This window comes from Coregonus lavaretus, assembly GCF_964263955.1.
Source record: "Coregonus lavaretus genome assembly, chromosome: 20".
Lineage (NCBI taxonomy): Eukaryota > Metazoa > Chordata > Actinopteri > Salmoniformes > Salmonidae > Coregonus > Coregonus lavaretus.
Window position 1 is genome coordinate 48544303 of NC_140007.1, and position 12073 is coordinate 48556375.

Consider the following 12073-nt stretch of genomic DNA (forward strand, 5'->3'; position numbering starts at 1 on the left):
TGCCAATGAACATCTGAATGATTCAGAGGAGAACTGGGTGAAAGTGTTGTGGTCAGATGAGACCAAAATGGAGCTCTTTGGCATCAACTCAACTCGCCGTGTTTGGAGGAGGAGGAATGCTGCCTATGACCCCAAGAACACCATCCCCACCGTCAAAGATGGAGGTGGAAACATTATGCTTTGGGAGTCTGCTAAGGGGACAGGACAACTTCACCGCATCAAAGGGACGATGGACGGGGCCATGTACCGTCAAATCTTGGGTGAGAACCTCCTTTCCTCAGCCAGGGCATTGAAAATGGGTCGTGGATGGGCATTCCAGCATGACAATGACCCAAAACACACGGCCAAGGCAACAAAGGAGTGGCTCAAGAAGAAGCACATTAAGGTCCTGGAGTGGCCTAGCCAGTCTCCAGACCTTAATCCCATAGAAAATATGTGGAGGGAGCTGAAGGTTTGAGTTGCCAAACGTCAGCCTCGAAACCTTAAAGACTTGGAGAAGATCTGCAAAGAGGAGTGGAACAAAATACCTCCTGAGATGTGTACAAACCTGGTGGCCAACTACAAGAAACGTCTGACCTCTGTGATTGCCAACAAGGGTTTTGCCACCAAGTACTAAGTCATGTTTTGCAGAGGGGTCAAATACTTATTTCCCTCATTAAAATGCAAATCAATTTATAACATTTTTTGTCATGCGTCTTTCTGGATTTTTTTGTTGTTATTCAGTCTCTCACTGTTCAAATAAACCTACCATTAAAATTATAGACTGATCATGTCTTTGTCAGTGGGCAAACGTACAAAATCAGCAGGGGATCAAATACTTTTTTCCCTCACTGTATATATTTTTTTGAATAAAGAGATCTCGTCCTGTAACTCATCATAATGATTAATGAAGAGGTCTCGCCCTGTCTCCAGTAATAACTCATCATATTGATTAATGAGGTCTCTTCTTGTCCCCAGTAATAACTCATCATAATGATTAATGAGGAGATCTCATCCTGAACCAGTAATAACTCATCATAATGATTAATGAGGTCTCATCCTGTCCCCAATAATAACTAATCATAATAATTAGTCTTGTCCCAGTAATAACTCATCAGAATTATTAGTAAATAAATCAGTTACATCAATATATGTACAGTTTGAGAATGACTTCTGCAAATGTGTCTGATGGAAATGATCTGCGGACATTGGATTTCATGTTCTCTCCGTTCTCAATCTCTCTCTCCATCCCTCTCTCAGTCTGTCGTGGAACCCTCCGTTCTCAATCTCTCTCTCCATCCCTCTCTCAGTCTGTCGTGGAACCCTCCGTTCTCAATCTCTCTCTCCATCCCTCTCTCTCTCAGTCTGTCGGGGAACCCTCCGTTCTCAATCTCTCTCTCCCTCCCTCTGAGTCTGTCAGGGAACCCTCCGTTCTCAATCTCTCTCTCTCTCCCTCTCTCAGTCTGTCAGGGAACCCTCCGTTCTCAATCTCTCTCTCCATCCCTCTCTCTCAGTCTGTCGTGGAACCCTCCGTTCTCAATCTCTCTCTCCATCCCTCTCTCAGTCTGTCGGGGAACCCTCCGTTCTCAATCTCTCTCTCAGTCTGCCGGGGAACCCTCCGTTCTCAATCTCTCTCTCCATCCCTCTCTCAGTCTGTCGGGGAACCCTCCGTTCTCAATCTCTCTCTCCATCCCTCTCTCAGTCTGCCGGGGAACCCTCCGTTCTCAATCTCTCTCTCCATCCCTCTCTCAGTCTGTCGGGGAACCCTCCGTTCTCAATCTCTCTCTCCATCCCTCTCTCAGTCTGTCGGGGAACCCTCCGTTCTCAATCTCTCTCTCCATCCCTCTCTCAGTCTGCCGGGGAACCCTCCGTTCTCAATCTCTCTCTCCATCCCTCTCTCAGTCTGTCAGGGAACCCTCCGTTCTCAATCTCTCTCTCCATCCCTCTCTCAGTCTGTCAGGGAACCCTCCGTTCTCAATCTCTCTCTCCATCCCTCTCTCTCTCAGTCTGTCGGGGAACCCTCCGTTCTCAATCTCTCTCTCCATCCCTCTCTCTGAGTCTGTCAGGGAACCCTCCGTTCTCAATCTCTCTCTCCATCCCTCTCTCAGTCTGTCGGGGAACCCTCCGTTCTCAATCTCTCTCTCCATCCCTCTCTCTCTCAGTCTGTCGGGGAACCCTCCGTTCTCAATCTCTCTCTCCATCCCTCTCTCAGTCTGTCGGGGAACCCTCCGTTCTCAATCTCTCTCTCCATCCCTCTCTCAGTCTGTCGGGGAACCCTCCGTTCTCAATCTCTCTCTCCATCCCTCTCTCAGTCTGCCGGGGAACCCTCCGTTCTCAATCTCTCTCTCCATCCCTCTCTCAGTCTGTCAGGGAACCCTCCGTTCTCAATCTCTCTCTCCATCCCTCTCTCAGTCTGTCAGGGAACCCTCCGTTCTCAATCTCTCTCTCCATCCCTCTCTCTCTCAGTCTGTCGGGGAACCCTCCGTTCTCAATCTCTCTCTCCATCCCTCTCTCTGAGTCTGTCAGGGAACCCTCCGTTCTCAATCTCTCTCTCCATCCCTCTCTCAGTCTGTCGGGGAACCCTCCGTTCTCAATCTCTCTCTCCATCCCTCTCTCTCTCAGTCTGTCGGGGAACCCTCCGTTCTCAATCTCTCTCTCCATCCCTCTCTCAGTCTGTCAGGGAACCCTCCGTTCTCAATCTCTCTCTCCATCCCTCTCTCAGTCTGTCAGGGAACCCTCCGTTCTCAATCTCTCTCTCCATCCCTCTCTCAGTCTGTCAGGGAACCCTCCGTTCTCAATCTCTCTCTCCATCCCTCTCTCTCTCAGTCTGTCGGGGAACCCTCTGTTCTCAATCTCTCTCTCCATCCCTCTCTCAGTCTGTCGGGGAACCCTCCGTTCTCAATCTCTCTCTCCATCCCTCTCTCTCTCAGTCTGTCGGGGAACCCTCCGTTCTCAATCTCTCTCTCCATCCCTCTCTCAGTCTGTCGGGGAACCCTTGTTCTCAATCTCTCTCTCCCTCTCTCTCTCAGTCTGTCGGGGAACCCTTGTTCTCAATCTCTCTCTCCATCCCTCTCTCAGTCTGTCGGGGAACCCTCCATTCTCAATCTCTCTCTCCATCCCTCTCTCAGTCTGTCGGGGAATCCTCTGTTCTCAATCTCTCTCTCCATCCCTCTCAGTCTGCCGGGGAACCCTCCGTTCTCAATCTCTCTCTCCATCCCTCTCTCTCTCAGTCTGCCGGGGAACCCTCCATTCTCAATCTCTCTCTCTCCATCCCTCTCTCTCTCAGTCTTTTGGGGAACCCTCCGTTCTCAATCTTTCTCTCCATCCCTCTCTCTCTGTCTGTCGGGGAACCCTCTGTTCTCCATCCCTCTCTCTCTCAGTCTTTTGGGGAACCCTCCGTTCTCAATCTCTCTCTCCATCCCTCTCTCTCTCAGTCTGTCAGGGAACCCTCCGTTCTACGACGAGACAGAAGAAGAGAACACAGACCTTCACAACCGGATCATCTTCTGTCGTATCGTAGCCGGGGAGTTTGAGTTTGACGCTCCTTACTGGGACTACATCTCTGTTCCAGGTACACAACACACACACACACCTGTTCCAGGTACACAACTGAAGAAAAAATAAAAACTTACTGTGGTACCTGTCTTTATTGCACTAACACTTCTTACTAGCACTGATGTCCATGAAAGCTGCTTTTTTGACAAACGTTTTTACCTGCTAGAACTGACTGTGATATGTGGTTGTCTTGCCTTCCTTAGTTCAATGCCCTGACTGGAAACTGTGATATGTGGTTGTCTTGCCTACCTTAGTTCAATGATTAGTCACTCTGGATGAGACGAGTGTCTGCTAAATCAGTGTTTCCCAACTCCGATCCTCCAGTTTCCCCAACAGTTCACATTTGTGTTGTAGCTCTGGACAAACGCACCTCATTCAACTCATCGAGGGCTTGATGATTAGTTTACATGTTGAATCAGGTGTGCTTGTCCAGGGTTTCAATAAATATATGTACTGTTGGGGTACTGGAGGACCAGGGTTGGGAACCCTGTAATAAATGACCAAAATGTTAAATATAGAGACAGCCACTAGAGGGGGCTAATATACTGCAGGTACATAACAATGACTTACTGTACTGCATCCTTTCTCCCCCCGTCCCCCTCTCTCTCTCTCTCTCTCTCTCTCTCTCTCTATCTCTCTCTCTCTCTCTCTCTCTCTCTCTCTCTCTCTCTCTCTCTCTCTTCTCTCTCTCTCTCTCTCTCTCTCTCTCTCTCTCTCTCTCTCCCTCTCTCTCTCTCTCTCTCTCTATCTCTCTATCTCTCTCTCTCTCTCTCTCTCTCTCTCTCTCTCTCTCTCTCCCTCTCTCTCTCTCGCTCTCTCTCTCTCTCTCTCTCTCTCTCTCTCTCTCTCTCCCTCCCTCTCCCTCTATCTCTCTCTCCTCTCTCTCTCTCTCTCTCTCTCTCTCTCTCTCTCTCTCTCTCTCTCTCTCTCTCTCTCTCTCTCTCTCTCTCTCCCTCTCTCTCTCTCTCTCTCTCCCTCTATCTCTCTCCCTCTCCCTCTATCTCTCTCCCTCTCCCTCTCTCTCTCTTCCTCTCCCCTCTCTCCCTCTCTCAGCTAAGGAGTTAGTGTGTAGACTGATGGAGGTGGACCAGATGCTGAGAATCACAGCTGCAGACGCTCTCTTTCACGAATGGTGAGCACCATCCCACACACTAACACAGACACACACTAACACAGATACACACTAACACACACACAGACACACACTAACACACACACAGACACACACTAACACAGACACACACTAACACAGACACACACACTAACACACACACAGACACACACACACACTAACACAGACACACACTAACACAGACACACACACACACACTAACACACACACAGACACACACACACACTAACACAGACACACATATGCACACACATACACTATTTAGTAAACAGTCTCGTCATAGGTCCCGTGTAGCTCAGTTGGTAGAGCATGGCGTTGGCAACGCCAGGGTTGTGGGTTCAATTCCCACGGGGGGCCAGTGTGAAAATGTATGCACTCACTAACTGTAAGTGGCTCTGGATAAGAGCGTCTGATAAATGACGTAAATGTAAAAATGTAATAAACACATAAAAGAGACACGCTGCGTCCCACAGGCTAACTCCATGAATGGTGTCATTAACATGCGTATTGTTCTGTCTGTCTGTCAGGATCGCTGGTAACGGGGCCTCAGAGAAGAACCTGAAGGATGGAGTGTGTGCCCAGTTTGAGAAGAACTTTGCTAAGGCCAAGTGGAGGGTAAGAATACTCTAGGACGATTCCCGAGTTGGATGACCGTTCAAAAATATTTTTCCCAGAGTTCCCAGTTGTCTTGAACGCAGCATTAGTCCTAATGGATGTCCTCTGCTGATCCAGTTATTATCCCCCTAGCTGGTATGTACTGCTGCCCATAAGACTGTTCCTCTCATGAGAAATATATTTGAATTGATTTACCTGGATTCAATTGATGATGATGATGATAATGATTATGCAGATGATTAAGTTGTTGTTTCCAGAGGTGGCTGGTGGGCAATGATTTAGGAGGACATGTTCATTGTAATGGCTGGAATGGAAAGGGTATCAAACACATCAATACGCATTACAATGAGCCTGTCCTCCTACATTACTGCCCACCACCAGCCTCATTTGGTTGTTTCTAAGGATGATGTCAATGATGATGATGGTGATTATGATAATATGCCATGTAGCAGACGCTTTTATCCAAAGCGACTTACAGTCATGCGCGCATACATTTTTACGTATGGGTGGTCCCCGGGGATCGAACCCACGACCCTTGGCGTTACAAGCGCCGTGCTCTACCAGCTGAGCTACATGTACTGTAGATTAACCGTCTAACCCTCTTCTCTCCCCTGCATCCCAGGAGCTGAAGGTACTGTAGAGTACTCTCTCTCAGACTCTCACCAGTCAACGTTTTCTATCTTCCTTCACTCATTTCCGATGGCCTGCTAATCTCATGGCTAACCATATCATTATTTGCGAAAGAGATATTGTTGTTCTCAGTCACCTGGCTGAACACCAACTGGGGCTGTGTCCCAAAATGGTGCGCTATTCGCTTGCACTATTTTTGACCAGAGCTCTATAGGCCCTAGTCAAATGTAGTGCACTATATAGGGAATAGGGTGCCATTTGTGACGCATCCCCAGGAGTCAGATGAACACCATCAGATTGTTTCTGTTAACATGAGAGAGAAACAGAGAGAGAAACAGAGAGAGAGAAATAGAGAGAGAGAAACAGAGAGAGAGAAACAGAGAGAGAGAAACAGAGAGAGAGAGAAACAGAGGGAGGAACAGAGAGAGAGAGAGAGAGAGAGAGAGAGAGAGAGATAGAAACAGAGAGAGAGAGAAACAGAGAGAGAGAAACAGAGAGAGAAAGAAACAGAGAGAGAGAGAGAGAGAGACAGAGAGAGAGAGAGAGAGACAGCGAGACAGAGAGAGAGAGAGAGAGAGAGAGAGAGAGAGAGAGAGAGAGAGAGAGAGAGAGAGAGAGAGAGAGAGAGATAGAAACAGAGAGAGAGAAACAGAGAGAGAGACACAGAGAGAGAAAGAAAGAAACAGAGAGAGAGAGAAACAGAGGGAAACCGAGGGAGGAACAGAGAGAGGAAATGTGTTGATCATGTCTGATTGGTGAGATGAAGTCTCTCTTCCCTAAGCCCCTCCCACTCTGATCCAGCCCACCGTCACTCAGCCAATCCCAGAAGAGTTCCATCCGCTCTGCCATGCTCCTCTTCTTCGGGTGCATCTCAAGTGACTTCTTCTCCTTGCATCCTTTCCTTGTTTCCTTTCCTACATCTGCACTGATCTAGGGAACACAGGTTAGATGAAAGGCCGGAGACTATTAAGGGGATTTACTTTCACCAGTCCAGCAGAGTCTCTCTCTCTCTCTCTGTCTGTCTCTCTCTCTCTCTCTCTCTCTCTCTCTCTCTCTCTCTCTCTCTCTCTCTCTCTCTCTCTCTATCTCTCTGTGTTTCAGGAGAACATAACACCACAGGTCAGGATTCACAAAGAGACAGGAGAACATAACTAACACACGACTGGTCAGGATTCCAGTCGTTCGCAAAGAGGCAGCCGCGATTAGAACTCTGTCAGATCAAGAATATAAGCGTTCTGAGATTTCATCAACGTTTGAAACAATATTTAGACGTTGACCCGTAATTTATTTTCTTTATTGTGTACAAAATATACACTGAGTGTACAAAACATTAGGAACACCCTCCTAATATTGAGTTTCATACCCCCTATTTGCCCTCAGAACCTAAATTCGTCGGGGCTCTACAAGGTGTCGAAAGCATTCCACAGGGATGCTGGCCCATGTTGACTCCAATGCTTCCCACAGTTGTGTCAAGTTGGCTGGATTTCCTTTTGGTGGTGGATAATTCTTGATACACACGGGAAACTGTTGAGCGTGAAAAACCCAGCAGCGTTGCAGTTCTTGACATACTCGAACCAGTGTGTCTGGCACCTACTACCATGCCCCGTTCAAAGACACTTCAATATTTAGTCTTGCTCATTCACCCTCTGAATGGCACACATACACAATCCATGTCTCAATTGTCTCAAGGCTTAAAAATCCTTCTTTAACCTGTCTCCTCCCCTTCATCTACACTGATTGAAGTGAATTTAACAAGTGACATCAATAAGGGCTCATAGCTTTCACCTGGATTCACCTGGTCAGTCTATGTCATAGAAAGTGCAGGTGTTCTTAATGTTTTGTATACTCAATGTATATTTATTTTATAGATTTTCTCAAATTAGAAAAATTACTGAGGTCCGGACCTCGGTGTCCTCATATGTACACTACAAAAGTATGTGGACACCTGCTCATCTCATTCCAAAATCATAGGCATTAATATGGAGTTGGTCCCCCCTTTGCTGCGATAACAGCCTCCACTCTTCTGGGAAGGCTTTCCACTAGATGTTGGAACATTGCTGAGGGGACTTGCTTCCATTCAGCCACAAGAGCATTAGTGAGGTCGGGCACTGATGTTGGGCAATTAGGCCTGGCTTGCAGTCAGCGTTCCGATTCATCCCAAACTGTTGCCACAAAGTTGGAAGCACAGAATCATCTAGAATGTCATTGTATGCTGTAGCATTAAGATTTCCCTTCACTGGAACTAAGGGGCCTAGGCCGAACCATGAAAAACAGCCCCAGACCATTATTCCTCCTCCACCAAACGTTACAGTTGTCACTATGCATTCGGGCAGGTAGCGTTCTCCTGGCATCCGCCAAATCCAGATTCGCCCGTCGGACTGCCAGATGGTGAAGCGTGATTCATCACTCCAGAGAACACGTTTCCACTGCTCCAGAGTCCAATGGCGGCGAGCTTTACACCACTCCAGCCGACGCTTGGCATTGCGCATGGTGATCTTATGCTTGTGTGCGGCTGCTCGGCCATGGAAACCCATTTCATGAAGCTCCCAAAGAACAGTCCTTGTGCTGACATTGCTTCCAGAGGCAGTTTGGAACTCGGTAGTGAGTGTTGCAACCGAGGACATACGCGCTTCAGCACTCGGTGGTCACATTCTGTGAGCTTGTGTGGCCTACCACTTCACGGCTGAGCCGTTGTTGCTCCTAGACATTTCCACTTCACAATAACAGCACTTACAGTTGACCGGGGCAGCTCTAGCAGGGCAGAAATTTGATGAACTGACTTGGAAAGGTGACATCCGATGACGGTGCCACATTGATAGTCACTGAGCTCTTCAGTAAGGCCATTCTACTACCAATGTTTGTCTATGGAGATTGCATGGCTCTGTGCTCGATTTTATACACCTGTCAGCAACAGGTGTGGCTGAAATAAGCCGAATCCACTCATTTGAAAGGGTGTCCACATACTAGTGTAATTACGGCCATGCAGATCTCTCCGGGTCAGATGAAGTGAAGGAGGACGCCGGTTTAGAGCGACAAGGTGAAAATCTGTCGACGTGAGCAAATGCTAGACAAGGAAAGCAGCTGATGAAAGGAAGGAAGCTACAGTTGAGTATTGAGATGCAGTATCCGGCCCTGTCTCATTCCTCTGTAGTGGCTCCTGGTTCATTGACCCATGCATGTGACGCTTCAGTCTCATCGTAGATTGAGGAAGAAGTCACACACACAATCACACACACAATCACACACACAATCACACACACAATCACACACACAATCACACACACAATCACACACACAATCAAACACACAATCAAACACACAATCACACACAGTCAAAACGTTTGAGGAAGTAGGCTCTGTGTCTGCAGTGTTCATTACTGCTTCACTGCTAAATATTTGGTCTTAGACATACAGTTTCTCCCCCAAAAAATGTGTAAAGATGTGAAGGTACAGGACAGTTCTGGGATGTATTGTCTGATTACATCTTTCTCTCCCCCCTCCCCCCTCCCCGGTCACCCTCCCTCCCTCCTACCAATGTTTCCCCCTCTCTCTCTCCCCCGTTGTCTCTCTCTCTCTCCCCCGTTGTCTCTCTCTCTCTCCCCCGTTGTCTCTCTCTCTCTCCCCCGTTGTCTCTCTCTCTCTCCCCCGTTGTCTCTCTCTCTCTCCCCCGTTGTCTCTCTCTCTCTCCCCCGTTGTCTCTCTCTCTCTCCCCCGTTGTCTCTCTCTCTCTCCCCCGTTGTCTCTCTCTCTCTCCCCCGTTGTCTCTCTCTCTCTCCCCCGTTGTCTCTCTCTCTCTCCCCCGTTGTCTCTCTCTCTCTCCCCCGTTGTCTCTCTCTCTCTCCCCCGTTGTCTCTCTCTCTCTCCCCCGTTGTCTCTCTCTCTCACAGAAAGCGATCAGAGTCACCACCTTCATGCAGCGTCTTCGTGCGTCTGAGGCTGCTGTAGCCGAAGCGGAGGCAGGAGGGCAGGGGGAAGGAAGGGGGGAGGACCAGGGGGGAGGAGGGCAGGGGGAAGGAAGGGGGGAGGACCAGGGGGGAGGAGGGCAGGGGGAAGGAAGGGGGGAGGACCAGGGGGGAGGAGGGCAGGGGGAAGGAAGGGGGGAGGACCAGGGGGGAGGAGGGCAGGGGGAAGGAAGGGGGGAGGACCAGGGGGGAGGAGGGCAGGGGGAAGGAAGGGGGGAGGACCAGGGGGGAGGAGGGCAGGGGGAAGGAAGGGGTGAGGACCAGGGGGGAGGAGGGCAGGGGGAAGGAAGGGGGAAGGACCAGGGGGGAGGAGGGCAGGGGGAAGGAAGGGGGAAGGACCAGGGGGGAGGAGGGCAGGGGGAAGGAAGGGGGGAGGACCAGGGGGGAGGAGGGCAGAGTGAGCGGAGAAAAGGAGGAGTAGTGGAGAGCGAGGGAGGAGGGGTGACACCAGAGGTGACGGTTGAAACCAATCCGGAGCGTGAGGAGAGGAACGGGGGAGTAGGGGTCAGGAGGGGGGGAGAGGAGGAGAGGGGAGGAGGGGGGAGGATCCCTTTGAGTCCTTCCGCCAACAATGAACCGTTCTCCCAGCCTCCCAGCCGAACTAATGCCAGCTCCAAACCTCCGGGGGACGAGCCGAAGAAGCCAGCCGTGAAGAAGACGATAGGCAACATGGCCGCTGCATTGGGTCAAACCAAAACAACCCCAGAGATCAAAACACCTCCTACCCCCATCGTAACCCCTGACCTCACCAAGCCCCGGGACCACGTCTCTGTCACTGACCACGACACAGCAGCATCATCGTTACCTAGCAACGCAGAGAAGAAGCAACCAACCTCCGTCACTCCTGAGACTCCAACGACCCAACGATGCAAGATGGACGCCCAACTCCACAACACGGGCCCAGGACCTGCTGCTGCTGCTACTACTACTACTACTACAACTACTGCTGCTGCAGCCATAGCCCCACCTGCTGGCAGGAGGCCGGCAGTGCAGGTTCCGGTAGAGGAGAAGAAGCAGGAGATGGATGATAGGAGCTGGTGTCAGACCCAGCTCCCTGAGGCTGTGGCAGAGAGGCCTGCTGGAGGGGGGGGAGTGGGGGTAGGAGTGGTGTCCACGGGGGTCGGAACTGGGATTGAGATGGGAGGGGGAAGGGGAGGGGCAGGTACATTTGGAGCAGGGTCAGGGTCAGGGATATTTGGAACAGGGCTAGGATCAGCAGTAAGAACTGGGATAGGGCTAAGAGGTGACGCGAGCCCCATCGGTAGAGACCGGAGGGCAGACAGGCACAGTGTAGAGTTCAGCATGTCCAGGGGGGCACCCAAACCGTCCGAGGGGGGCTGCAGTTACACCATAGGGTCCCTGGGAAGCTCTCCTGGTCTAGGCCGACACACCACCACATACGGCCCGGAGGTGGAGCTGGGGGGGTACGGGGGTTCCTACTACTCCTCTCTGTACGGCAGTGGGGGTGGAGGAGGGATGTACGGGGGACTGGAGCACGGAGGTGTTGGGGTCAGAGGTCACGCTAGTAGTAGTGCTGACTGGCAGATGGACAGCGTGATCGAACAGATCGAGAAGCAAATGGCGGCGGTGCTGGAGAAGATCGAGGGGGACATGCCCTCTCTCCTGGAACAGATCAGTGACTGCCCCCCGCCTCCCGAACCCCCCCGCGGCCCCCGCAGCGCACACACCTCCCCCTCCTCACGCTACCGCTCCTCCCAACACCAACCATCTCACTCCCCTACCTCTTCCTCCCTCACCTCCACTGCTACACCCCCACCCCTCCCCACCTCCCCCAGACCTCCTCTACCCTCCCTCCCCCACCTCACCATCCCCCCTCCCTCCTACCCGCCTCCTTCCCCGCCCACCAACTCCCCTGGTCAGCCAATCGGTGAGCACGAGGAGAGAGACGGACAGAGGGGAGCAGTCCATTCTAGCCAATCCCCATCCCCGAGGCCAGGGAAGGGCCTATGAGGTGGGCGTGATGGGGTTTGGGGTTGTTATGACGTTCCAATATCCACACTAGAACACCTCTTCGATTCTAGAATGCATGTATAATACATTGCTTCATTCTAAGGAGCGTGTCAGTGGATATTGTAATAGAGCAACAGATGGGTTTTACATATGAACCAGCGTTAATACCAGACGCACTATTACTCCACCAGAAACATGAGATCGAGATTGTTCAATTAAATTGAAGAAT

The 12073-nt window shown here is 50.7% G+C and overlaps 1 protein-coding gene across 1 annotated transcript in view; it reads left to right on the plus strand.

The window, feature by feature from the left end:
* The window catches only part of LOC311147574 (caM kinase-like vesicle-associated protein), a gene marked incomplete at both ends in the record, with an annotated part of 46238 nt that extends 34394 nt beyond the window's left edge, over positions 1–11844 (plus strand). Inside the window, 6 exons of the mRNA XM_084184323.1 lie at positions 3414–3550; positions 4588–4666; positions 5194–5281; positions 9799–9867; positions 10462–10697; positions 10851–11844. Coding sequence (XP_084040449.1) covers positions 3414–3550; positions 4588–4666; positions 5194–5281; positions 9799–9867; positions 10462–10697; positions 10851–11844 — 1603 coding nt within the window. The remainder of the gene's footprint in view (positions 1–3413; positions 3551–4587; positions 4667–5193; positions 5282–9798; positions 9868–10461; positions 10698–10850) is intronic.
* Positions 11845–12073: the final 229 nt, after the last annotated feature.